General features: G+C 36.0%; 1 protein-coding gene across 2 annotated transcripts in view; it reads left to right on the top strand.

Annotated features, from left to right (window-relative positions):
- The window catches only part of UGGT2 (UDP-glucose glycoprotein glucosyltransferase 2), an 89,577-nt gene extending 66,822 nt beyond the window's left edge, over positions 1 to 22,755 (top strand). For both annotated transcript variants that reach the window (XM_040584397.1, XM_040584398.1), the window contains 13 exons: positions 846 to 1,035; positions 1,894 to 2,052; positions 3,239 to 3,324; positions 7,949 to 8,033; positions 9,708 to 9,793; positions 13,745 to 13,843; positions 15,074 to 15,158; positions 15,579 to 15,761; positions 17,044 to 17,204; positions 17,505 to 17,619; positions 19,006 to 19,122; positions 20,336 to 20,480; positions 21,338 to 22,755. In XM_040584397.1, coding sequence (XP_040440331.1) covers positions 846 to 1,035; positions 1,894 to 2,052; positions 3,239 to 3,324; positions 7,949 to 8,033; positions 9,708 to 9,793; positions 13,745 to 13,843; positions 15,074 to 15,158; positions 15,579 to 15,761; positions 17,044 to 17,204; positions 17,505 to 17,619; positions 19,006 to 19,122; positions 20,336 to 20,480; positions 21,338 to 21,360 — 1,534 coding nt within the window. In that variant the 3' untranslated portion in view covers positions 21,361 to 22,755. The remainder of the gene's footprint in view (positions 1 to 845; positions 1,036 to 1,893; positions 2,053 to 3,238; positions 3,325 to 7,948; positions 8,034 to 9,707; positions 9,794 to 13,744; positions 13,844 to 15,073; positions 15,159 to 15,578; positions 15,762 to 17,043; positions 17,205 to 17,504; positions 17,620 to 19,005; positions 19,123 to 20,335; positions 20,481 to 21,337) is intronic.
- Positions 22,756 to 27,132: the final 4,377 nt, after the last annotated feature.

Here is a 27,132-nt window from a genome sequence, read left to right as displayed (position 1 = left end):
GCTCTTTCCCTGTGCTTGGGAGAGGTGAGAGGAAGAAGTGTTCAGACATCTGCCCTGCAGACAGGTTATATTTTTATTGCAGCAATGGTTTCACATGAAATGCATCCATATGCTACCCTAAATGCTTTGTGTATTTGTATTCCTCCTGAATGGTACAGATTTTCTTTCTTCCTTACTTTTCATAGTAATTAAATACCCTTCACCTGCCTGTCCGCTCCCCCCCACCCCCATGTGAAGCATGCATTGTTTGCTGCTTTTGCTCACCATCATCACTGCTCTCTTTCTGTTCTGATTCTTCTCATTTTGTTGAATATCAGTAGAGGAAGGAAGAAAATCATGATTGTTTTGTTGTTGCAGGGCACTTTTACCTGTGGAATAAAGAGGGTAAGAGTTGGAGAGGAAGAGAGAGAACCCTTCTTTCTTTCCTCTGCTCTGTCTTTGCTGCTGCCAGTGTCAGAAGCTGTTCCCAAAGACACTTTTCTTCCAGCAGAGATTAGTGCTTCTGCTTAGTTCAGTGATACAGGTTCTGAGAATTCAAGGCAGTTCACAGTCAAGATACACCTCTTGGGTATTCACCTTCCCAGACATTTAGAATGTTAATGGAAACTACGCACTTTGATAGAAATAAATACCAAAAGCAAATAGACCTATGTTCATCTACCATCCCATTTGAGATGCTATATGTATAGTCTGATGGCATTCCAAAAGAATAGGAAGCTACTGTGCCTCTAAACACCATTAGTTTAGTAAACATTCACTATATCTTAAAGCATTTTACAAGAACTTCATGTTTGGAACTTTGTTTCAGTAAATTTATTTTTCTGAACACTCCTATTTTTCGACAGCTTCTATCGTTTTGTTCTGGAACCAGAATTAACTTATGGGATCAACAAGCACCTTGCTTCTGAACCTGTGGCAAAATTCGTGGAATTGCCAGAATCACTCCTTTTGACTCTAAACATGATCACTCCTGAAAGCTGGTTGGTTGAAGCAGTAAACAGTTCCTGTGATCTGGATAATATTCATTTACAGGATGTAAGTAATAGTTTGTAAACATTATAAAACTTGTGTTGGACCTTCTACCTCAAGAAGGAAATGGAAATATTGTGAGAATTTTGTGTCTGTTTTCCAGAAAGATTTTCTGTGGTAATTGATTATTTAGTCAGTATTTTACCTTTTTTATTTCCTTTTTTTTTAACATTCTCTCTTGCTTTAAAAAAAAAAGTGCAAGTTTTAAAAGAAAACAATGAAACAGAAAAAATCAGAATGCAGAGTACAAGTTAAAGCAATTATCTGCTATGTTGAGCTTTATAATGTTTACAGAAATGCTATTTTTTTGAGATAAAAATAAAAAAATCAAGGCATTCTGTGTATTGTCTTTCTATTTCTATTTTTTCTATATTTTCAGTTGTAAGAGGATTAACTTGAGTAAATCTTAAAATAAACCTGAATATATGGCTTTTTATTAATATAGCTTAAAGTATATTTGACCCTATTTTAGGTAACAATTTTTAAATTTTAATCCCTCAGCTTCAAAGACACTAGATTTGTTTCGGTCACTGAGCTTATGCAAAATATTGATGGTGTTTGGTTGACCAAAGCTGTGTACTTGGAAAGTGTACTGTGAAAATAAATGTTGGGGTTTACCTTCTTCAATAGTCAGTGGAGAGAAGGTCCCTCCAGACAATGATTCATCCTCTTGGGTACCTATTTGAAAATTGAATGAAGCTCCTTCTGGAAGGGCCTTTCTCTCTTCTTTTTTTTTTTTTTTTTTTTTTTTGACAGCTGAATTCAGCTGAGGTAAATCCCACACAACTTGCTTGTCATTGTAATATGTTGCTTTTCCCACATAGTTAAATGACATCATTTATTGATGAAATGTTCCTCCCACAGATAAAAGGGACAGTTATAGCAGAATACGAACTAGAATATATATTACTTGAAGGACATTGTTTTGATGTGACAACTGGACAACCTCCTCGAGGGTTACAGTTCACTCTGGGCACAAAGCATAATCCTGTCATGGTTGATACTATTGTGATGGCCAACCTGGTAAGTAAGTACAGAAATAGTCACTACAATTGCATGTTCTTAATGAGAATTCTTTGAGCTGCTTGTTCTTTAAATCCATTTCTCTGTGTTGCAAGCTTAGTAACACTGAAACTGACAGGAACCTCCTAGAGTTTAGACTGTCTACAAAAGATGTGCATCTCTAATTTGCTGAGCTTTCCACTGCTGCTCTTCTGATCCAATATAGGTTTGGATATAGCCTAATTTTAAACTAGTCTGAAGTGCCTAAACTAGGAGTCTAACTGTGTTAAGTAGATGGTAGGAGGTAGCTATATTCAGATGGAGATTCCACTCACAGATGTAAGGTATGAATCACATTCTGATTAAAATAACCTTTTTTGTTACACAGTGATCTGGGCAAAAGGCGGCTCCTATTTTCAGTGCTTCAGTTAAGTGCTTAAAGGCTCTGTGGGACAAATCCCCACCTGAGAATTCCTTTGGTCATCCAAAGTAATTATTTTTCACTTTAGCAGTCCTTAGAGCAGAAGATCTTGTGATTTCTGATGTGAAAGATTAATTTTCTGTTGGCCGAGGTAATTTGATAGGGAAGGATTTTGATGAGTAAGATCTGTTACTTATCTGCTATTCTCTGTTCTCTGTAAATACTGTATCACAGGGAATAAAATGCTTAAACCATGAATCTTTGGTTTTTACGCAAGTACTGAATACGGTCTCAGTGGTAGATGTTCAACATGGTGAAACTTTGAATGAAAAGTTTCAATGAAACATTTCAAAGGTTGCTTCATTTAGCTTGCACATAGTGATAGCTGCATGCAGTGTTCCTGAACTGGGTAGGAGCTGTGTTGACTTGGAAAGTTATTCCAGACAAAAATTTAAAGTCTCAAAGAAGCTTTTCAGTTTAGGGTCAGTTTAATAATTTATTTCTTTTACTGTTCACTTACATACTGTTCTAGGTGGAGATTTCGTATATGCTCAAATTCAGCTAGAAACAAACGGAGCACTGTAAGACATTAATATATAATAATAACAGGAAAGGTAATAGTTGGTTGCATCACTGCCATATTACTTTTAGGGCTAGCATGAGACTAGGTAATGGTTGCTAACCTTGGCTGCAGTACCAAATGTTGGATAATTGATTTTTGTGTATGCATATGATTGATTCTGAAATGCTAACAGAAAAAGTGCCTGTCTTTCCTTTTTTTCTTAGGGGTATTTTCAGCTGAAAGCTAATCCAGGTGCTTGGATGCTGAGATTGCGTAAAGGAAGATCTGAAGAGATTTACCAGGTTTTTTCGTAAGTAATAATCCATCTTTTGGAAACGTACTTATAAATTAATCTGAAAGTGCAATATATTTTGAAAAGATCTGACAGTACTGAAGGAAAATGAGCAAAAAAAAAAAAAAAAGCAAATGATGATTTGAAGTTTATAAGAGATACCTTATTTCCTGATAGTGTAAATTGTTGTTTGATTGCTCCATGTCTTCTTGAAGGCATTTGGATATGTTAAGGTGTAATAAGCCTAAGCTGCTCAGCTAGACTTGATACTAGCTCTTACTATACAGCTACACAGCTACCAGACATGTGCCCTCTGCTTGCACCGAATTCTGTTAAAATGTCACTCTTGGTTTTGTTGATTAGTATTGGCATTCCCAACATACTTATCATGTAATTCCAAGAATATGTACAGTGGAGCATTGCTAGCTCTCCAGCAGTGTCTTGATAGCTGAAGGAAGTGCCATGAATTTCACTCTCATATTTTTTTTTGGTTCTGAGGGTGCCTCTGAATGCAGTGTTATTACTGATGGATGGCATCTTTTTTTAACAGGAACATTATATTAATTTCAGTTCTAGGGGTTTTTTTCTTCAATTAATTCTGAGCGTTTCTTAATTATGTAAGTCATCTAAGAGTCACTGTGATTATACCACCTCAGGATACAAAAGCACCCTTCAGTTTTGTACCCTATCTGCATGTTGACTGCACCACATTTCCCTCTCTTGGTAGACCCCTGTGCATGGAAAGAAGTCATGTTACTCCAGTAACTGGCATTAGTTCTCACCTATATGGGTTGTAGATCTGTAATGTCCATGGTTGGTTTTCATATGAGGAACGTATGCTAGCCATCATTCCAACTATTCCTTGGAAGAATCATCTTTTTTTTTCATGTTTTATGTAACGGCATAGATTTCTAGTATATGAGGGCTTCCGTATGAAGCTTTGGATCCTATCCCTTCTGGAGGAAGAGTGTTGTTTTATTTCAGCTTCAGTTCTTCCTTTCGCACCCCCAGCTCTGTAATTCTGTGGGCTGAAACAGATTTATTTCTCATAAAATACTTATTATTACTTGGAGTTCGGGAACACATAGTTCCATATTATGTTTAGTCATCAGCTACTATTAAAAGATGAAAAAATTAATGAACATCTTTGCTGTTTTGGATATTTAGTTAATGCATCAGTTTCAGCGTTACAGGAAGAAATGTTAACGGGGTATTAGGTTAATTCTGTTTCTTTCCAATTTTCAATTTAATTTTTCCAGAAACCACTTACAATCTGTTGAAAAAGCAGAAAAATAGTCTTTATCCTAAGAAGTTCATTTAATCTGCACCAGCTCTAGCTATATAATTTGTCTTAATTTAACATTCATTTCTTCAGATATATAAAGTGATTTATAAAAGATACCATAGTTTAAAAAAAAAAATGTAATGAGCTATAGTTGAAATAAAAAATGAAACAAACTCACTCTATATTCTAGACTGGATGCAAGGAAACTTAAATCTGCTGTTTTTTAAGATTACTGATTTTTCCCTAAGATGCAATACAAATGAGCTTAATTAAGCTCAGCTAAGTTATGTAAAATTCCTACTTGATGAGGAATCTAAGTAATTAAATGAAATAAACACTATTATTACAAGCTGTAGGTTTAGAGTACAACAGCTAAATATGTTTGGGAGGCTGTACCAGGACCTTTGATACTACTTTTACTGGTATCAGTATTAATAGTATCAAATTGCTATCAGAACTCAAGCAACTATTGACAGGATGGAATTTTGCCAAGAGGTATTGCAGTATATTCTCCATTTTTGTATACTAGCCATATCCTCCCCTGCTGAACTGTCAGATGACCTCTTTTCTTTGAGGCACAGGCCTGTACATTTTAAATAGGAGTTGTAGTAGAAATACAGGATTTTGAAGTTACAGCATGTTCTGTATCTCAGTGCTTATTTGCTTCTCTTATAGTAGCATCTAATACATATGCAAGTAATTTATTTTTACTTTATGTAAATACACAGGTTTTGAAATAAGCTTTTTTTTTTCCCCAAACACTGCTTCTAACAAGGATCATTATTTTGAAGCAGTCACACTCGTAAATCAATTTGTTATTAAGTACTATGAATATTAGGAAAACAAAAATTGGTATACTTGGCAACAGTCTGAGCAATGCTTTATTATTGGAAATTTGATTCTGTGATGTTGGTAGGAAAACAGGTAGGTATTGCAAGATAAAACTGCAGAAAATAGTTTATATCTAGAGAGATACATGTAAGTTCCTGCGGAATATTTAATTTTTTTAAAAGGCAAGTAGATATAATTTATCATATTTTGATGGTATGCAAACTGCTTAACTGAAAGTTTTATCTTTCATAATTTGGGCAAGGAGTTTTTTGTTCTTTTTTTTTTTGACTTTTTAAAAGGTTTCCATTTGTTGAACTTGAATGCTTCTGTTCTCCATATGGAAAATTATACTTTGTATTATATTGATATTTGTTTTGAAAGTATGTAGGTGTTTTGAAACGTTTTAAAGCTGTGACATAAATACTGTGGGCGTGTTTAGTTTTGTACAGTAATTATATAACAGCAAAGTAGTTATTGTTAAATACTTAATTGTTGGTATGCAATGCATCTTGCTTGGATTTAAAAAGGAAGCTATGCCTACTTTCAGTGAGTTTACAAACTAAGTTACATTAACAGAGTTTAGTAAACTTTTGGACAAAACACAAAATCCTTACTGGTATGTTTAAGGGTGCTTATATATCACAATCCCATTTTTTTCTAGATCCCAGGTCATATTCAAAACCTTATTCACACGATTGCTCATTTGAAATGTACATCTGTTACATGAATAAAATTACAACATGCTGAACACCATATACACAGAGACAGAGAAAGGACAAGAGGTCTTGTGTATGATTCAGAGCATTGATGTAAAATTAGAGACAGTATTATGGAGTTAATTTTCTTTCAGAGAAGAAAAGTAAGTGAATATCCTAGTCTGTAAGCAGCCATTAGCACGTAGTTGGGTGACTAGGAATTGAACTTAAGTACTCTATCAGGAAAAGATGTTAACCATAGTGTAGTAGGAAGTATACAAAGATGTGACTGGAGAAACAGATAAATTGGGTCTTGAGACCAGCATTAAGTGTCTGAGGTAACTAATGGTGACTGTCACTATTTACAGTACATTGTTCACATGGGGACAGAAATTCATCACACTGAGTGCTGCTCAGAGTAAAAGAATTGGCACTCAGTAAAGATGGAGCCTACAGTGAGGGATTCACAGAAGAGATTTAGGGAGACAAAGTGATGTTGTTAAATTTACAGCCAAACCAAACGCTTTTGAGAATATTGTAAGGACTTTGGAAAATAATCTTCTTCAGCAGAACCGCAGCGCTAGCTACAGAATTCATAGCATAGAGATTTTGAGGTAACCGAGTGAACAAACAAAGAAAATTTTGAGTGTGTAAAAACTGAGGGCAGAAATGAGAACACTGTGCCAGCTGCTGCCATTTCTGCTAAGAGCAGTTTGGCTGGCTCTAGTTTTACTATTTTAGAGCTTTTTAATGACACACTATACTTAAAGTGTATATCAGTGACCTTTTATGTTGAGTACTGTACATCTCTGATAAAAAGACAGTTCTTGGCCAAGTGTTTATATGTGCAATACTTTAAAAGTGTGAAAATGAAACTAAATCGGAAAGTAGAAAAGTCAAGATAATCCTGAACATCTTGTACAAGAATCAGGCATTTCTATGAAACTTGGTAATCATAGGCCCATTTTACAGAAAAATATTAAATAGGAAATTCAGATAATTATATAAAATCCTGTCATTTTTAGATGAAACGGATTGAAACAAGTTTTAAATATTTCTTTTTTTTTCTGGGGAGGGCAGATTGCTTTCTTAAACCAATTTTTTTAATGCACAGCCTTAGCAAGGGGAAACAACATAAAGCTGTTAAAAGACAGAAAGCATTGAAGGAAAAATATATGGGCTATGGAGGTCTAAAAGCTGTGAAATTTGAGGATTATGTTATTGCTCTGTATCGCAGAGTGACAGCAATGTTTTTCATATTTGTTACTCAGTGAACTGCGGTTTTGAGATGCCTGAATGGCTTTAAACTAATGTTCAGTAGGGCAGATGTTCATGTGGTGCCTTGGACAGCCAGGTCTTTAGGGGTACAGTTACCAAAGCCGGCCAGTTGAAAGCCAGCCTGTACTGTCTCAGCACTGTGCTAAAGGTTTCCTCAGATTTATTTTAAAAGTACATTTAGTGCTATCACACAGCAATTTCTAAGATGTTTTCCATATTTGAAAAATAAAACGTAGTTTAATATTTGAATGTAATATATACCTGTATAAGGCATAATAACATGTTCAGCTCTAGGTTACTGCATTTTTTCATTGGTTGATAAACTTGTGAAAATCCAAATTAAAAAGTGAGGGCTGCCACTGTAGACAGTGTCTAGTGACCGATAACTTCAGAAACTTTCTGAGTTTTAAGATACAATTAGGTGCAAGTGAAGAAATTTTTGTTTCTGTAAATATCAGCAATCTTGAACCTTATACTCTAACTAAACAGAAGTAATAATGCATGTTTTAATGAGCCAATGCATTTGCATGGTTTGGTTTTTTTCTCTTCACAGACATGAAGGAACAGATTCTGTAGCTGACATGACAGATGTCATTGTGGTGTTAAACAGCTTCAGAAGCAAAATTATCAAAGTCCAAGTATGTAAAGACATACCTTTTTTGTCTGCAGTCTTTCTGTATATGAAATACAACTAATGCTTATATGTCTTAGGCTATATTTAATTGGAAGACGTATACTGAAATATATAATTTAGATTTTGTATAATTAGAGAAGGGTGTGCAGACTAATGTAGTTAATTTGATCCAATCAGGTTATGCTAATTTCATGGGAGACTGTTAAAAAGCTGTTAAACATAGATGGGATTTATCTGATCTAGTTTAAGGTGCCTAAGAGTGTAGTCCAGGTGCCTTAAACTTCCTCTCCGCTTAGCAGAATGAGAAAGACAGTCTAAAGAACTGCTCGTCACAGCTCACATATGTATTTAAACCAAGGGGATGACCACCTCTTGAGACATCCATTTCTCTCCTGTGACTGGGGAGGGGTTTTAAAAGAAGTTCAGATACCAGAGTGGAAGTTAAAATTAGGTACGTTGAATTCTACCCTAAGCAACCAAATTTGTTTAAATGAAATTGTTACTTTAATTCTTAAAGATGTATCAAAAAGAGATAATGAAACAGGAGTTATTAAGGAGAAAGAACCTTATAGTATTATGTTTTTCACTGTTTTGTAAATAACATTTTGTGTAGGTGTCCTTGATACATTGTATCCCAATTTTAGACAGTTTACATTGTCTTAAGTACAAAAGGAATTTTTAAAACCACATAAATGAGTCTCTTCTGCAATCCTGTAACTGAAAGTTTCCAGAACCTGGAGAAAATGTATAACTCTCGAGTGTGATCATCCTGCTTTTAAACCACAGAAAAGGGTGAAAGGGTGCCATTTGGGTCAAGATAGGAAAATTGTTTTATGTGAAAGATAGTATGTATTAAGCTTACAACTAGAATATGTAAGCTCTAGTATTCAGGTGAACTGTAGAATCACTTCAGCGATACCTAGGATGTGGCTTCAGAAGCATTAGCTAAAAGGATACATGATTTAGTGTGAACAGAAGTCTGTAAGTGTTAGTTTGACAGTATAAATGACAAACTAAAATAAATGTGAAATAAATATGGTTAGAATTGAGTATGTTCAAACAATGTTTTAGAAGCTCTTTGGGTTTCAAAAACAATTAGGTGTCTTTTATCAAGGAAACTAAGGTCAACGAGCAAAATTAATTTGGAGCCTTTATTAAGTATCTGGGTAAGACAGCAAAAATTGCTTAAGCTGGATGGGAGAGCTTATGTTTCAGCGACGGATTTGTCACTTTCTCCTTGTGAAAAGTTTATGAGAATCACAGTTTCCCATCCATGCATGGTGCAACACCCTGCTACCCTTCTTCTGCCAGCTAATGGCTGGATCACAGACTCGTGAGGGATGAAAATGAGATATGATTCCCCATCCTTTTAGTTACTGTTTGCATAAAGAAATACAGAGAGCTTGAACATGCTGTTTGATTTATTAATCACCATTTATTTTTTCTTAATTGATTGTTTTCCTTCTTATTACAGTAGGTTCTGTACTTTGTTTAAAACTATGAAATGACATTGTTCAATTTAATGCAGTTCAGTAAGTACGTTCCTGAAATAAAAATTGTTAAGATGTTGGTCCAGCTCTTGCCAGTAGGTACACCATAGTTAGATATCCCAATGGAAGTAGTAATTGTTATCAACTAACATCCTATATTACACAAATATATTTATTTTAATGACTAGGTACAGAAAAAGCCTGATAAAATGAATGAAGAACTCCTTACTGATGGAACAACAGGGAAAAAAGGAAATCGGGAATCAGTTACAAGGTAAATAATAATTTGCTTGTATTTTAACCAATGCCAGGACACGTTTATTATTATTTATAGCAAGGAAGTGTTTCTTACTTAATATGAGTAATAATACAAGCAATACATTAAGTGATGCAAATATATAAAAAGGCTCTCCAGGGGATTTATAATATAAATAAAAGGGGGGAAAGACAAGCTGTTGTCTTGTACATGTCATTATTTCCTTTTTAATCCCTCCTTGCATTTCTAGTTCCTGTTAATTTTCTCCATTGGCAGTACTTTCATTTTGTTGTGGCAGGGATTCCGTCTCAATGTGAAAATCTCAGCCAGTAATATTGTACTCAGGTGTATCAAACTGAACATCAAAAAGCAGGCTATGATGCTGCTTGTCTGATGTTAGACACAGTTTACAAAACCTCAAGAATTGTTTTTATATTTGACATTAAAATACCTTTTACTTTAAAGTTTGAGTTTTATAAATAATTGTAATAAACTTCTCAATTTGAAGTTTATAAATTTTATATTGAAGTAATAAACTTCAAAATTTCAAACTCTACATTTGGGGTTAATAACATTGTCGTATTTCTGATTTGCCATATACCATTTTAAAACTTTGTTTTCAGTTGCTCATAATTATTTTGTCTGTGGCTGGTGTGTAGTTCAGGCAGATATTTTTTAAAAACTTTAGTTTTTATTAATAAGATACAAATCCCTTTGAAATTATGTCACTTTTGAGAATGAGATAAGGACAAAAAAATGGTGTTTCATCTTTGCTTAGAAAAATTTTAGGGTTTTTCTTTTAGTAGACTGGTATATCTGTGCTGTGGAGCAGAACACAGGGTATTATATCAGTTTCCAAGATACATTAATTGTCCTTTTGAGACCATTTCAGTCAGATGACTTTTACCAATGTATTTTAGGGGGGACTTAATTTGCAATACACCGTTTCCATACTGCAGTCTATCCACTTCATAGGAAACACTTCTTCTGTTTTGTTCTTGGAAACCCTGATTTCCTGCACAGGTTGTTACTGCAGTATGCTACCAAGTGCCAGGCTGCCATGGCTCTGTAATTGCAAAGGCAAAGTAGTCAAGGTAATGCTTTCTGAAATAACCAGTTCAGGGCTAATGACTTGACTGTGTAAACGACTTAATCCAAGTAATCCCGGGTCTCTTTGCCCTGAAGGAAAAAAGTAATCGCAGTAGCTTTGTCCATAAGTACCTTTAAGCATTCCAAGATGTACTGTTGAGGTAAAGTCAGATTCCTCTGCTCTTCAGGAGGAATATACAGAGGAATATAATTCAGCTAGTAAGAAAGGGATAATGTCAGTATGAGGGATTTAAAGATGGCTTTTTCATCACTATTGTCTCCGTACCCTAAAGACTTTTTGGCCCCAAATGACTGCTATGAGACTCAGCAAATGTTTTCTTCCATTTTCAGTAGCCTTGGCAATGGTTGTCAGTTACAAAGACTATTAAAGAAGATAAAGAAAAGGCATAGCAGTTCTACTTTATCTAGTAAACAGTTGACTCCAGTCAGTCCTCAGCACACACATTTCTTGGTAGATCCAGGACTGGCTTCTGTTTCAGCTTTATCATCTCTCCTGGGAAGGCCTCTTGTATCTCAAGTACCTGAACATTTTATTGAGTCTCTGTTGCTGATTTGATGTTTATCGCCATTTATCCACAGATGATTTTACTGCTATATTGACTCTATTCAGAAAGCCTTCCAGACTACTATACTACAACTCCCAAAAATTTCTTCCTGAAACCACAGGTCAGGGAAGTGAACGCGTGTTTTTGCACAAAGGTGGCCTCTTTTGCAGAATGACAGTAGTTGCATGAATTTTTCATTATTCAACGTTCCCATCTCTAATTGGCTGCTTCAGAGGATATATGTGCAGTGGTCAATATCTTAGCTTTCTGTAAGAAATTTATAAGTCAGAGATTCACAATATTCTGGATCTAGCCTTTTTTTGCAGTGGGTTGGTTTATCAGCGTGCATCAGGCTCAGAGCTTGCTGGGCTATTGAAGCCCCTCACCCAATGAAGTTTGTTTGCTTTTCCCATTGATTTAAGATTGTGGCTTAAGGATATGATTTGAGGCCTGCCGTTTGTCTGTTAGCCTCTTGCTGTCTAGGAACTTGTCAAATATCCTTCCTCTGATATCCCACAAGGAAAAGTATATCCTGCCAGCATGCTGTTCTTTACATGAACCCACGTGTGCTCTGACATGGGACACGTGTGCCTACCATGTCACCCAAGTCCTTTCATAACTGAACTGCCCTTCTCCCACTAACTGCTTTTCCATGTGGCCTTACAGGCTAATCCTGCCTTCTTCAGAGCAACTTGTTCAATTTGGAAGATCTCTGGCTTCTGTAAAGCTTTGCAGAATCAGTATTTTCAAGATTCTTGCATCAAAACCTGATTTATTTTTTTTTCGCACCTGTCTTTGTAGCCACATGTGGCAATGGTTATGTTACAAAGAGCTTGACATTCTTTCAGTCCTGCTCTCACTAAGTATAAGAAAGGAGACAAAATGTCAGCAAGAAAGCAGACAGACTGCTTGGGACTGTGAACTGCGGTCTGTTTAGCCTGTGAGAACTCAGTGCTAGTCGGGGGGTTGTCTTAGATGCCACACGGTTCAGTCAGTGCTGCTCCACTGATGTCACTTTCATTTGCATTTGCTGTAGTCCTGATCAGGTATGACTGCGGTGCTATCTGCTCTTGCCATTGCTGAGTGAAAAGAACGTGGATTTCTCAAAAGATTCTTCACACCATTTACACACATTGCAGCCTTGTGACATTTCAGCTTTGTATTAGTGACCTGAATTCTTTCAAATTCAAATTCAAAACTGGAGATCTGAGACTTGTCTCACCTCTTCTTAAAGATTATGAAGGATACTTATTTGTATGGTTTTTAAAGTATACTTTTAAAAGGGATCTCACAAGAAGAAAAATTAATAGCAGTGACTCACACAATCTAAACGTGAGGAATGACTCACCTAAAAAACCAAACAAACAAAAAAAAACTCTGGGGGTGAATTTCCAACAATATCAAACTATACTGTAACCACCTTGGCTAGGGCAGCCTTTGCTGTTCTGAGATCCATGAAGCAGTGCCCTGAGGGAGACTACAGCCACCATCCTCCAGCTGTGTGTGCTGGAAGCATACATGATTAAAAAACAATCCTGGTAGACTTTGGTATTCGAAGCAAGGAAAGAATGTTGTGCAGCAGAAACAAGAAAACCTCTAGACAACATACCTCGGAGATATAGGGTAGCTTATAGGGAGAGTAATTGGATGAATTTAAGGAATAATTCAGCAAGTATTACAAAAAAATGCTCAGGAAGTCCCATCACCACAGACCGCTGAATGTTACGAGAGCATTGTGGAAAGGCTGCTACTACTCAGTTTTGTCTTTTGCTGTTGGTAAGATACTGGGCTAAGCACATGCTTTGGCCTGGTGTGACCATCTTTGTTACGTCGGTCTGTATTTTAGAGTGTATGTTCAGCTCAACCACTTCTGGGGCTATGCGGACATCCCGCATCTCAAGAATATTCAGTGGTGGTTCTGATGTAGAATGCATGTGGATGAAACTTGAAAAATAACTGTTGCTGATTTTAAAATACCCAGTTCTCAAGATATTCTGGGAGTGTGTACTTCTGATTTTTGGCTTTGATAAAACATCGAATTCTACCCAAATTTGGGTTCTGTTTGATTGAAAATATTCAAGACTGCATTGTGCCATTTTTCGTCCTGGGTGACTGGGTATAAGGTGTTGCTTGCAAAAGGTTTTGGTATCATAGGTATGTGCAGTGGGAGTAGAATGTAAGTCTATTCAGTTACTGTGGGATGAGTATGTCTTTTGTGTATTTTAATACAATTCTTTATGAGATTAATGGTAATGTAGTAGTATTTCCTTTCTGCTGAATGTTTGTGTAATAATCTTGGGGGGGGGGTTATTAGATTTTCAGAAAAAATTCCAACAGAAGAGAAGGAAAAGAAAAGTGATATTCTTAACATTTTTTCCGTTGCTTCAGGACATTTATATGAACGTTTTTTAAGGTAAGGAATGTGATAGCAGTACTATCAAATTTCATTACTATACTAATAGTAATATACTAATTACTAACAGTAATTTACTATTACATTTCATCCTAAAACTAAGAAGCTTAACGAAACTGTCTTTTTAAACAAAGTATAAAGAATCAATTGTGAAAACATAGAAAAGTTTTATACAGTGAGGATTAAATTAGTATTTGAGAACAAAGTGATTCAATGTATAGATGTTCAAAAATACCAGTATTCTTAGAAGAAAGAAGAATGTTCTCCATGCCTTTCATGAGTGCATGTGTGAAGTGTGAACGTAAAAGGTGAAGTTCAGCCTCTCTTTATAAAGACATAGCAGAAGTGACTTCATTAGTTGTATCTGTCTATGTTTAGTCCAAACTATGGAAGCTACTACATGTACATATAGTCTTAATAAACAGTGGTTGCTTTTAAGAATTCTTACAGTATGGCCTAATCTGTTCACAACCATCTCTGTTACTTTTCTGGTTTGAGTACTTGTCTATAGGCATCAGTTCTCGTGATTTTATTTCTTAGTCTGATGCAGTTTGACCATCTGCATTTCTTTCCTTCAGCCTACAACAACCTTCATAAAGGGAAAGACTCGTTTATTTTAAGGAAGAAAAAAATTAATTCTAAAGCATCCTACATGCTTCTTTACCTTATTTTGAAGTTTATTTCTTGATTATTTTTTTAAGGCAGACTTGACCTCTTTTAAGACTTTAAGGCATTGTTTATCTTGCACCAAACAAATGCCACAATAGTAGGAAGAAAAAAAAAGGAATCAAAAGTAGTGGGGTTTAGTTACCAAGGGTTTTCTGAAGAGGATCTTAACTTGAATTGTGCTTTCTCTTTCCCACTGTTTTTCTTTCAGCAACCTATTAAACTCAGCCAATATATTTCTAAAAGAAGTTCTCTCAGTAGCCAAGTTAATATAAGGTATTAGTTATTCTAATTTTGTCAGGCATGTCTTAAAACTTGTTAACAGATCCACTTCTGAAATTGTTCTTTCTAATACTGCTTAGCCAATCTGCATTGAATAAGTCCATTTCAAAGCAGTCTCGAACACATGCTCTTTAAAGCTTTTAATTAGAAGTAGACAGAAACTTTGTCTTAAACAGAGTTAAAGGAAATTAAACTTAGAAAGCTTTAGCACCTTTTAAGTGCAGTAGAAATTTAATGACCTGTGTGTATTTGTTTGTTTATTATAGACTTCTATTTCCACAGAATTATGATGCTTTCTGTCCTACGTCATACAAAAACACCAGTTAAATTTTGGTTTCTGAAAAACTACCTCTCACCAACATTTAAGGTAGGAGCAACATCTTCCTTTTATGTATTCTTAAAAATGTTAAGTAGCTTTAGAAATAAAAATTACAATTGTGGTGTTATATAATTGAATTTTCACAGTTGAAAACGATGTTTGAATGCATTAAATACCAGTATTTTAAAAGTCTTATGTGTGAGGTTCTTCTTTTCAGGAACCCAGAGCCCAGTCATACGTTATAATTTATTCTCTTCCAATAGTCTCCAAGAGATTGGAGGAAATGTTTTTTATAGTTGTGTAGCTGAGGATACTGCTAGAACTAAAGAAACATTTTAAAATAATAAATTATGTAGTCAGTAAGGCCAACACAGCTTCAACTGTGTTGTGACATTCCCTCTTTTTCTTTTGGAGTCCTTGTGTGTTGCGTACACGTGCAACTAATAGGTTTTTTGGTTCTTCTTCTAGGATGTTATTCCTCACATGGCTAAGAAGTATGGCTTCAAGTATGAGTTAGTACAGTATAAGTGGCCCCACTGGCTTTATCAACAGACTGAAAAACAAAGAATTATTTGGGGCTACAAAATTCTTTTTTTGGATGTTCTTTTCCCTTTGGCTGTGGATAAAATAATATTTGTTGATGCTGATCAGGTAAGAAAAAATAATGCTGTATAAATATGAGGAATTTGTTTTGTCTTAAATTGGTGCAGTTTCAGTCTCTGTGGCCATTTTATCCAGACATTGGTCTCGTGAGATTATTGCAGTTGTACAGGCTGAACTGGTGGTGTCACAGAAAGTGAAATGTGATAATTTTATTTGTCTTTAGTCATGTAGAAATGAAGTCTCACCACCATGAGCTGCCCTAAATTGCCTGTGGAGAGAGAAAGGCGTCTAGAGTCATGTGTGACCTTAAAGGTGCATTTCACCTAAGGCATATTTGAGTGATTCGGTCTCTGGGCTTCTCAGCTATGGACTTTTCCAGTATGGAAGGAGTCTGGGGTGATTAGTTCAGACCATTTGAACAACTTCTAAATGGCTGAAATTTTTCAAGATTAATTCTGTCTCCATTTTTCTTAAATTTGTATGCAGTCTTTCACTCAGAAATTAATATTGTGTAATATACTAAAAGGTAACATGCTGTCTCAAAACAGAGGAGATACTGAAGAGTCTATCACATGGTTATTAAAAACCTCAGAACAAATATCACGTTTCGGTCCTTTTCCAAAGCTTGAGAATAAATTAAATTTAGATGTAGCAATGCGGACTGCAATTTGCTGCAATTCCATCTGGATACAGTACTAATACTGATTGTCTGTCCTAACTACTGTAAGGATTCTTCTGTACTCCAAAACAGCTGAAACATTTTTGTCACCACTGATAAATTACATAAATTACATTAGTGGGGTTTGATGGAAGAATGATTGATTAGTGAATAAAGGACATTTTACAAATGCCCTTAAAACATATTTTTGAAAGTCCTTTACTACTAGATACAAAGATATTTTCAAATAATGCAGTCATTTTGGAGTGCCCAAGTTATGTAACAAACAGGAAGGCTTTTTTTAGAATTCAGCAGATTTGAAAGTTACACTTGTGCATGAAGGAGTTTAATATTGGGAAACCAGAAACACTGGTCTGTGAATGAAAAATTGCTTGGTTTATTTACTACTTAATGTGTTACACAGATGGCCACAGAGTAAGCACTTTTGGTTTTAACTTGAACAATAATTTAGTAAATATCATTCCAGTGGAATATTTTATCTATACTCCACTGTTGTAGCGTCTCCATTTATTGGGGGTGGGGGGTGGGGGAGGTGTGTGTTTGATTTTTTTAAAATCAAAATTAAACTTTGGGAAGCCTGCTGCAATTAACTGTCTTCATATGCACCCTTTAAAAATAGTATTAAATTATATATATCTCATTTTTGTTTAGATTGTGAGAAGTGACCTCAAAGAACTCAGAGATCTAGACCTCAATGGAGCTCCCTATGGATACGCACCTTTCTGTGACAGCCGTAAAGAAATGGATGGGTACCGTTTCTGGAAATCGGGATACTGGGCATCACATCTTGGAAAAAGGAAATACCATATTAGGTAGGATAACTCTTTACGTATTTTTGTGCAGCTTGTGAATCTGATTAAAATCTGCGTCTTTGTATTGACAACTGAGGCATTCAAAAGTAATTGCCCTATAGTCATTTTCAGTAAGAGATAAATAAGACATAAATTCTGATGACATGTTGATTTCACTTTTTTATTGTAGCTTCAGCCACTTAATTAAAAAACTATATTCCTTTAGGATGGGAACAGGTTTTGCTTTCTTGTTACTTTTATTAACGTTATCATAAAGAATGTGAAACTCCACAATTCTTAATTTTTTTTTTATCTTTGTAGTGCCTTATATGTTGTGGATCTTAAGAAGTTCAGAAAGATTGCAGCTGGAGATAGGCTTCGGGGCCAGTATCAGGCTCTTAGTCAAGATCCAAACAGTCTGTCAAATCTAGATCAGGTATATATATGGCTTTAAGCAATTTGGGCTTTTTTCTCTGTCTTTCTCAATATGCATGGAATTATTTTGTATCTCAGTGTAGAGGTTATATGATTCTGAAACTATTTGCTCTTCACTGCTGTTTTAGCACACTTTCAGGTGTGCATATGAGCACAGTTTAGAAGACTGAACACTGTGATGATTACTTGAAATAATTGTTTAATATGGAAAAAACAGCATAGAGGACTGCTGTCCTTTTTATTTGTAGTTGTTCTGTGTGTATTTGTGTTTTTCCAATGATAATACCATAGTCTGATAGGTAATTCACATTCTTACTTAGCAAGAGCTTTTTCCTCTTTTTTTTTTTCCATTAATGTAAATTAATTTTTTTGTAAACTAATTGCTAATGCACTCTAGTGGTTGCTATACATGGTCATCCTGGGGTGACTACTCTTCATTTATATAACTTCACCAATATTTTTTTTAAAGATAGGTGGGGTGAGTCAGGGTGCAAGTCACAAGCATGTTTAATGTCTTGACTATCAGTATACTTATTTGATACAATTTTCCTGTACTAGTTTCTATATTTGAATTAAATTATATACCTTTCATAATGCAGCTGTAGGTGCTATTTTATTGTCGCATTTAGCAGTGTGAATTGGCAAAAAAAAAATGTGACTCTACTTATTTGGGTACTGACATTTATTTTCAAATATAATGTAGGGTTGTACATGTAAAGGAGCTTACAAATGGATCTACCGATTACCCCTGGCCAGGGCATGTGCATCGTATGATCACCTGAGGGGTTTCTCATTTGTAAATGCTGCTTCCTGCATTCTGCAAGATACTGGCTCAGAATTTTCACGAGAGTACTTGACTTCTTATATAAGGTTAAAAAAAAAAAAAAAAAAGACATTTTAAATGAAGTAAGGAAGATAACCAGAATAGCAATTTAATAGTTTTTCCTTTTCATGATCATGTTTCTGGAATCCATTTTCCTAGAAGTCTAAATTTTGAGTACTGCCATAAATCTGGATTAAATGCTTTTGAGCTTTTTTTTTTTTCCAAATTTGAGGAATGGGAAGGCAATTAAGTTTTGCTCTAATAATTTCACACAGTCTGTTGTAGTATGACATGCAGTATCCGACCTGCAAGTATCAGACAGTAGTATTCCTTATGTCGAGCTAAGGAAGGACAGACGTAAGTACAGGAAAAAATTGCTGGAGAAATGAGAGATGGAATTGGCCACCAAAATGAGCAGGACTTAAGTTTTGAATCCCTTTGAAAAAGAACTAGGAAAATTTGCAGAAATGGTAGTAGGCAAAGATATTTTGCTTTTAGCTAGTTGCTTGATAACCAGTTACATTGAATTGAGTGCTAATTTATGATTTTATAAAATTTGTACAGGATCTTCCCAATAATATGATTCATCAAGTAGCTATTAAGTCTCTCCCTCAGGAATGGCTTTGGTGTGAAACCTGGTGTGATGATGAATCCAAGAAAAAGGCTAAAACAATAGACCTGGTGAGTTGATTTTGAGTTATATTAGTTTTATAGATTAAAATCTTTGCTGTCATTTCTGTGGCCTTTGAGATATACGTATGCCATGTCATGGAGGCAGCCTTGCTGGAAGGTACTGGAAGACTAAATGCTGCATCCCTGCCTCTACAATACAGCAACCTTTCTCCTTTCCACTGAGAACTCTCCTCCTTGCCCTGCACCAAATTTACTTACATAAAGCTGAAAACTGTACCCCAAAATTAAATGTTGCTTTCTGTAACCGGAGGGATTGGGTTTTTTCATACCCATACATGTATTTTCCCTGTCTGTTTTCCATGTTCAGCCAGGGCAGTGGAATTCTGATGGGTACTGTTAACTGTCTAGGTATTGTGTGCTGCTTTGCGTTCCCTACAAAGAACGTTCTCCCAGAACACACTGTATAGAGAACTTAATATTATCATGGTTTTCTCTGTCCATTTCACCACTACAAACAGGAGATACAGCAGAGCTTAAAAGGTGTCATGTCATTATTGCCCCCATTCTCATTTTTTTGACAACCAGCCTACGCTGTAAGTGGTAATTCAGAGACATAATTAAGAAGAAAAACAGGCAATTGGAATCTGGTGCGAATATTCAGTATGTAAATAGTTTTGTTTTCTTTGTGTCTTTACGGCTGTTAAAATAAGCTTTTTTTGCACACTAAAGATGGGTGCGCTCTATTCAAGAAAGAATGAAATTAAGTTGCTAGACCTTCTTTCAATCCCCATTATCATGTAACTTCTCCTTATGATTTCCATTTATGTTGTTTTATGGAAGGGACAGATAGATTTTTCTAGACAACACTAGAGGAAGCATCACAAACTTAATAAAAATTACATCAGATTCAGTTTCAATATGCTAATTTATATCTTGTATTTCCCTGTGTAACTTTGTCTAAATCTTGGTAGTCTTGTGCTAGCCATGCCTCTGCTATCCGTATACTCAGGACCACATAGAAAAATAAAAGTATTTACAATAAAATGTTTTAAGTTATTTAAACAAGGTTTGTTTACAATTTGTGTTGTGCAATATTTTTTTTTTTTTGCTGTTTTTTGGTGGTGGTGGTGGTAGTAGTAGTAGTATTGTCAAGTACCTTGCATGCTGTTCTTCAATTAAATTGTAAATGCTGACAAATTTATTTTAGGGCAGTTTCTTGGAAGCATTTGCTTTGTTTATATCTAATGTTTCAAACTTTTAGTGCAACAACCCCCAAACCAAAGAACCAAAACTGAAAGCTGCTGCCCGGATAGTTCCCGAATGGGTTGAGTATGACTCTGAGATACGACAGTTAATACAGCAAATTGAAAAAGAGAAGAAAAATCAAACACCATTATTTCAAAAAGGTAGTTTATGTATATATTTGTCTGTTAGTTTTTAATTTCAACTATATTAGCATTTATTTTTTAAGATCGGGATCGGTAGGCACAAATACTGTATTTGTGTAATATTCCCTGGTTTAAGAGAAGCCGTGTGGGTTTTAAGAGTTGTGTGATGCTTCTTTATGTAGGAGTTACACTAAGAGGATAAACCCTTTTGTTTTGTGCCAGAATCTAAGAGAAAACATAGCAGTGTCCTATTATTGGACCTCAGACGCAATAAACTGTTCCACATCATCTGAGCTAAAAATATTAAAATGAAACACATTGGCTTAGGCCTTAGAGAAGCTAAAGCTAATGTCTATTAAGCAGTAGGTCACAGAGTCTTTATTAACTTGTCTTCACATCTCTCACACTGGGCTTATCTACGCAGGGCCTTGTCACACCAGATAAAATGGTGGTTTTGTTCACAAATAAATGTTGGGGTTTTATTTTAATAAAATTGTTTTAAACTGAGTTAAATAGCATGAGGGAAAAAACACTCATGTAGGACTTCCAGTAAGACTTGGCTTGTTGGAATAATGTGGGGGGGGGGGAAAAAAGGTGATCTCTGCTCTCAAGGACATAGAAAAATCTTAGGAGATAAATATTTATAAGTGTTGAGTCAGGGAACAAATTCACTTTTTGTTACAAATAACTCGGTACATTCTATTCTCTGTGAAAGCGTATGGTAAAGTTTTAGCAAGGCTCCAAGAATGAAGTTCATGTTGCTGAACTGACTAGCAGTAAACAAAGGGCTTTTGCCACATTTTACAAAACTAGTCATCAAGTCTTTCTATAACAGGGTTTTATAACTTTTTTTTTGTTTTTTCCTTTGCTTACAGGTCATAAGCATGAAGAACTTTAGCACAGCCTGTAAACATTAGTGGTGACCGCTGAACAGTCTTCTGTGAAAGACTGAATGGAACTTACAAATGTTACATTGGCAGTATTTGTAACATTCTTTAACATGAAGTCAAATATTTTATAATTTATAGTGTTATTTAAAACATTTTAAATTAAATACAAAACCAGAAGAGAAATTGACAGGTACTTGATTTTTTCTTTTTTTTTTTTTTTAACCAGTGGAGTAGCTTTCCTAAATTCTCTGGCTTTCTTTTCCTTTGCTAAAAGAGTTTGCCCAGAGGATTTTAGGATATAAAGAAGGATGTGTTCAACTCTTCAAAGATACATTTTATCAGTCTGGGGGATGACACACACATTATATTTAAATGAAAACTTCTGTGCATATTACATGCATTAGTGTATTTAAATATAAAGAATGTTGTTTATATGTCCATAGTCTTGTCCCTGGAAAATGCTGTGGTCACAAGAAAAAAATCTCAGTGTAGCAAAGATAAGACAGAAAAAAAGAACTTGTTTAATCTAGACCATACAAATCTAAGTCAACTCAGAAGCTTGGAATGTCACTTTTTGTTTATTATGCAGGACTGCTGCACTCTTGCTAACCTTAAAAAATAATTTTTGATGCTTGGGCTCCTTCTGGTCACTTAAATAGTATGTCGTAAAATTCCATTATGTTTTTTGAGACTGTTTTCCAACCAGTATATCTTGCATCAGAAGGTCAGTCCTGAAAGCTGTTTCCACTGGGGTTTGATTATCACCATCCTGTTTAGAACTGAAAATGAAATAATAAAATACATGAGTAATTTTGACTATCGATCAGTGGTGTCTCCTGTAATTTTCTAAATGTGTGTTCACAAAACTGTTGCTTTAATGGGCTACTGATATTTTGATCCCACAGATCGCAGTGAAAAGTTCTTGCAGTACACATATTTGAAAATAGGGAATTTATTTCTTCAACTGAAATTTGATGCCTTAAACGCACAATCTGGGCTGTGCTGGTTTTGGAATAGATGGGATATGATCACAGAATTCTTACAAGAGCAGCAGCTTAACACAGTCTTTGTCTAAATGCTTGAAACTATAAAAGATAAGGTAATTCACACTAAGTGGGGAAATCCACAATGAATTGCATACCATTTCCATACCAGCGAATAACTGAATAAATAATAAGAAAAAGGAAGCATATTTTGTGTGCACTGTCAATGTCATCAGGTGCTGGTCATTTAAAATTTCTTACCAGCAAAGCAGGATTTCAAAGACTTGCTCTTACAATATTTTTTCAAGTGTTAGTAATACGAGACATGCAAATGAATTTATAGCTTTTTAGATTATTTTTTAATTGTATTACCTTTGTGCATTCTGAACAGTTTTAACATGCCACAGATTTTTTTTATTATTTTTTTTTAAAGGGTCTGTTGTGGGCATTTTCTTTGTATGAAGTACTCAACAGAGTACTTCCTGTGTAACTCAATAGCAATGATGAGTAAACCCTACTGTCAGTCCTCTTTATCTATCCCATTTAAGTGCAGTAGCTCTTTGGTTACGCTTGTCCTCCAACATGGTTACTTCAGGGTATCAGGCAGCACGTCAAACATCTGAACACAGAACTGGAAGTTGGTATTTGTATGATGTATGGATGCACTTCTGACTGAGCAGCTGTATATGCATCGTTACTACAGATTCAGTGCACAACAAGGGAACAACTGATACTTCACGTCCGAGAAAAAAAAAAACATTCAACTGCTTGCTACTCTTTCTTTTTTTCCAAAGTTTGTGTCCTTCCTGATGCTTTGCTCTACAGCATTTCACATTGACCTGCCTTGGAATTTTGTGCTTGACGTGTACATTGGAAAGCTTTTTTTTAAGCCAGAAGTTAAAGGTTTTTATCTCTAAAAAAGCTTAGTTCTTTTTAATTATGATTATCTCTGTGGGAAACTTCTGTTATGCAGTATAAAAAGCGGATAATTTATGCATTGACTTCTTGTTAATTTTATCTGTAGCATCCTGTCCTTTTTCAAATTGCATTATTTCTACAGGATTTAAAGAAATAGCTCTTTAAATGCTATTCCCTTAAGATTACTTAAATGATTAGAATAGAATTTTTAGTAATGTAACTTCCTGGAGATATTTTGAAGATTTGAAAGATTTCAACCATTTTCTACAGTATTGCATTTATTTGTAAAAAACGTCAGTGTTTCTTTTTTTCTATGTAATACTTTCAAGGAAAGGTCTCTCTTGACGTACATACTGCTTTGTGAAACAAAGGGTCCAGCAAACATATTCACTACTCTTCAAAGATACCTTTAAAGCAGCATTTTGAATCATTACCGTATTACTATATTTTTAATACTAAATCACTGGATTGTGTATGTTATGCAAAGTATTAAAAGGTGCCACTGGAGAAAACCTCCCTTTTCTTCTGTTCTAGTGGTTTGTATTACATGACAACTACTAAACCCGTGGTTAACAGGTTGGCTCCAAGGAGAGGGGGCAGGACCCAGCGGTGCCCAGCCTCACAGAACAGAGCCACGTTTCAAAACCCAACTGTCAAGTACCCAAATGTAGCTCCCAAACCAGTTCTGCACAGCTCCACCTTGACACCTGGGGAGCGGGAGGAGGGAAGAAAGGCAGACAGATAGATAGTCATCATAAATATCTTTATTGTGAAAAATACCATAAAATAATTCCCACAGTTCTAGAAAAAAAACAGTTCTTGCTTTTTAGATTTATGATTTTTTATAAAGACATTTTATAATTTGAAACATTCAATACCTCTCCAGCTAGCTTTACTTATCCTTCTTAAACCACAGAACTGCTACTTTGAGATTTGCCCAGGGCCAAACAAAAAAAATTCTCCCCTTTGTTATTTTATGGATAAAAGTGTGTATCACAGAGCAAACAAACAATACCTTACAGTAAGGCACTTTTAAATACAACTCAACCTGCTATGCTAAACTGGCCGGCTTCCAGCAACACTCCTACCAGTCACAGCCCTAAACAAATAATAACTCTTATTCCGAACACTGGTGTGAAAACTGAAACAATAACAAGCTTTACTATTTTTTTTTAAGTTTAAGCTGACACATTTTCTGCATCTGTCACAAGTTTGAGCTTTTAAATTTGTAATTTCACTTTGAATCTGTTTTAATACTGATTAATGTCAGCATTAAGCATGTACACCAAGTAAAATATGCTCCCCTCCACCTTCATCTAGGTTATTAAAACTGAAAAAGAGAATTCAACAGAGAAAGTCTGCATCTACATAGAGGCCAATTATTGCAGCGATGCTTCATGCACATTTCAGGGTTTACAAACTACCAAGACATTTATTTCCATGTTCAGTTATTGAACATTATTGCACTATGGACACCCACTAATAAATAAAAAGGCAAATTCAGCTTCCTTGTGTGCAGCTTGCACCATTAACACTCAGTGTTTTCAGCACTCGAACTTCTAACTTCACACCAGGAAACGTGTGACCCTGCCTGAGATCCTTCAAACAGAAACGCTTTCTTTTTAACACAGCTCTGTCTTTCCGTATCTTCAGAAGTACCTCAGAGCTAACAGCCAGGATCTGCTCCCTGAAAAGCAGTGCTGGACCAATAACCCTTTCTGTCATCAGCTGCTGCTTTGTGTTACAGTGCCCCCTTCTCCACCATTTTTTGTTTTCAAGACACAGTCTTCCACAGAAGGAGCCTATGAACAGCATTCACACACGAATCCTTTTCCTCCTACTGACTCACTCAAGCCTTTTTTGACTCGATGTGGAATTTTCCCTTTCCCATTCACTCTCCAACATAATCCTTTTTGTTCCCGACTGCATCCAGCACATTTCACCTTAGAGAAACAAATCCGCACTGCTCTAACATCAGCGCCTCGTGTGAATAATTTGCTCGTGAAGAACCATTTTATTCTTTCCCTAAAAGAAGAAAATCCAAACCTGGGAAGCCGTTTTCTCAGCTGTAGCTTTTAAAACAGAGGAAGGAGAGGGATGAGGACAAAGAAGCTGAACAAGGGTCACCCTCTGAAAGAAGACGTATCACTCGCAGCACTTCCCTAGCACACGCACACGGTGGCTGTGGTGGTTGCTGTGACTTCCTGAAACCCAACAATGCTCCTGTATGTACAAAATACGACATATTGCTTACACTGGTCATTCAATGTTAATTTAAGAACAGCCCCTTCTGTAGTGTAGAAGGCGATATAAAAGTGTTTACATGTACAACCGACAACCCGCACAGCGGCGGCTACCTGGCCCCAGGCAAGTGCAGCTGGGCCTCCTCCCCCCCCAGGGGCAGAGGCCAACGGCCAAGAGAGGCCGCTGCAGACGGCGGCCGCCCACCCCTCTTTTCAGTACTGCGAGCACAAAGCGCACGCGCGGAGCCTGATGCCGCAGGGTGACAGGTTAGTTACTGTGCAGCGTGTCCTGTGTCTGAGCCCTAGAGGTCCCGCGAGAACCGTGCTAGCCCAGCGGTGTGAACAGCGTCCTGTACAGAGTTTGAACAAAAAGCTTTCCGACCGGTCAAAAGCAGAAGTCAAACTTTTAGAAAGTCATTCAACTTGGAAAATACCTGACACTGGAGTTTTAACAGGCTGCTGGGGTGGCTTTGTACCATAAACTTAGAAATTACCACATACACTTTTCAGCTCGAAGATAAGTTTCTGCTGAACAAACGCTGACCTTTAAATTACTGTTGAAAAATATTTTACAAAGCCACAATTAGGTTTGTGAAGTACTTAAGGCAGGAGACAAGGGTTATACTTAAATAGTAACTCTGATGATAGCAATAAAAAGCCCCCTTTCAGACCAAAGGCCTTATTTGCTAATTTCATTTGTTTTACCGAGGCTGCTTGTGCTTTCAAACGCCATGAGCTGAAGCGAGAGACGATTCCTACCAACTGATTATTGTTTTCCAGTTAAAATCCAATCAAGAAAACACTGATGAACTCTAATTCTTGCATTCTAAGAAAATGGTGCTGCTGAGACTCACCAGTACTTATGATATATTCAGTTACAGGATGAGAAGACTCCTCACTCTCAGCAGTTACAGTCCCATAACACCTCATACCACATTCACACCATTCAATCAGTGACACTAAACCAATTTTAACTACATGCTATATTTTCATATAGAAAAAATAAACCAGACTTTTGGCTAATGGAAAGTTAAGTCCTTTTCGCAGTTGTTTTTGCATTACTGTGGCTGTTACACAAAATTACTTCAATTTCACATAGTATTAACTCACTGTCGCATCACCTAGCAGAAACGAAGTCGGATTACAGGGTAAAGCTAGAGTTAATACTGCATTCCTGCAGTCCACCTGCCACACAACCTGGATCGGTTCTGAGTTTATGTACAGAGAAGTAACACATTGCTGCATAGCTGGGGAAACGTCACATCAGTATTTTTGCTCAAATCTCAAGCAGGTATTTTCTTAAAGTGCAAACTACTCAAAAGTGATACCTAAACATCCCAAATCACATTCCAAAAAAGTCTTTCTGAAAACATCAAGTATATTCTTTTACTTTCATAGTTGACAATTACCGCCAACGTAATCATCCCAATTCATTTCAGGTTAATGAACAAAGCGAGTAAACATTTTCAAATATAATTACTTACAAGCAATCTTCTTTCAGAGCGATTGTTCAGACCGTCAGCACGCAGCCCCTTCACCCTACCCATGGCACTGCCGACAGTAATACAGCGGGTGGGCACTGGGGCGTCCTCTGAAGAATACTGAGAGACGGATCATTCTGCTGAGCACGACGACT

This window comes from Falco naumanni, chromosome 2, assembly GCF_017639655.2.
Source record: "Falco naumanni isolate bFalNau1 chromosome 2, bFalNau1.pat, whole genome shotgun sequence".
In the NCBI taxonomy this organism is placed as follows: Eukaryota; Metazoa; Chordata; class Aves; order Falconiformes; family Falconidae; genus Falco; species Falco naumanni.
This window is presented reverse-complemented; position numbering and strand designations above follow the sequence as displayed.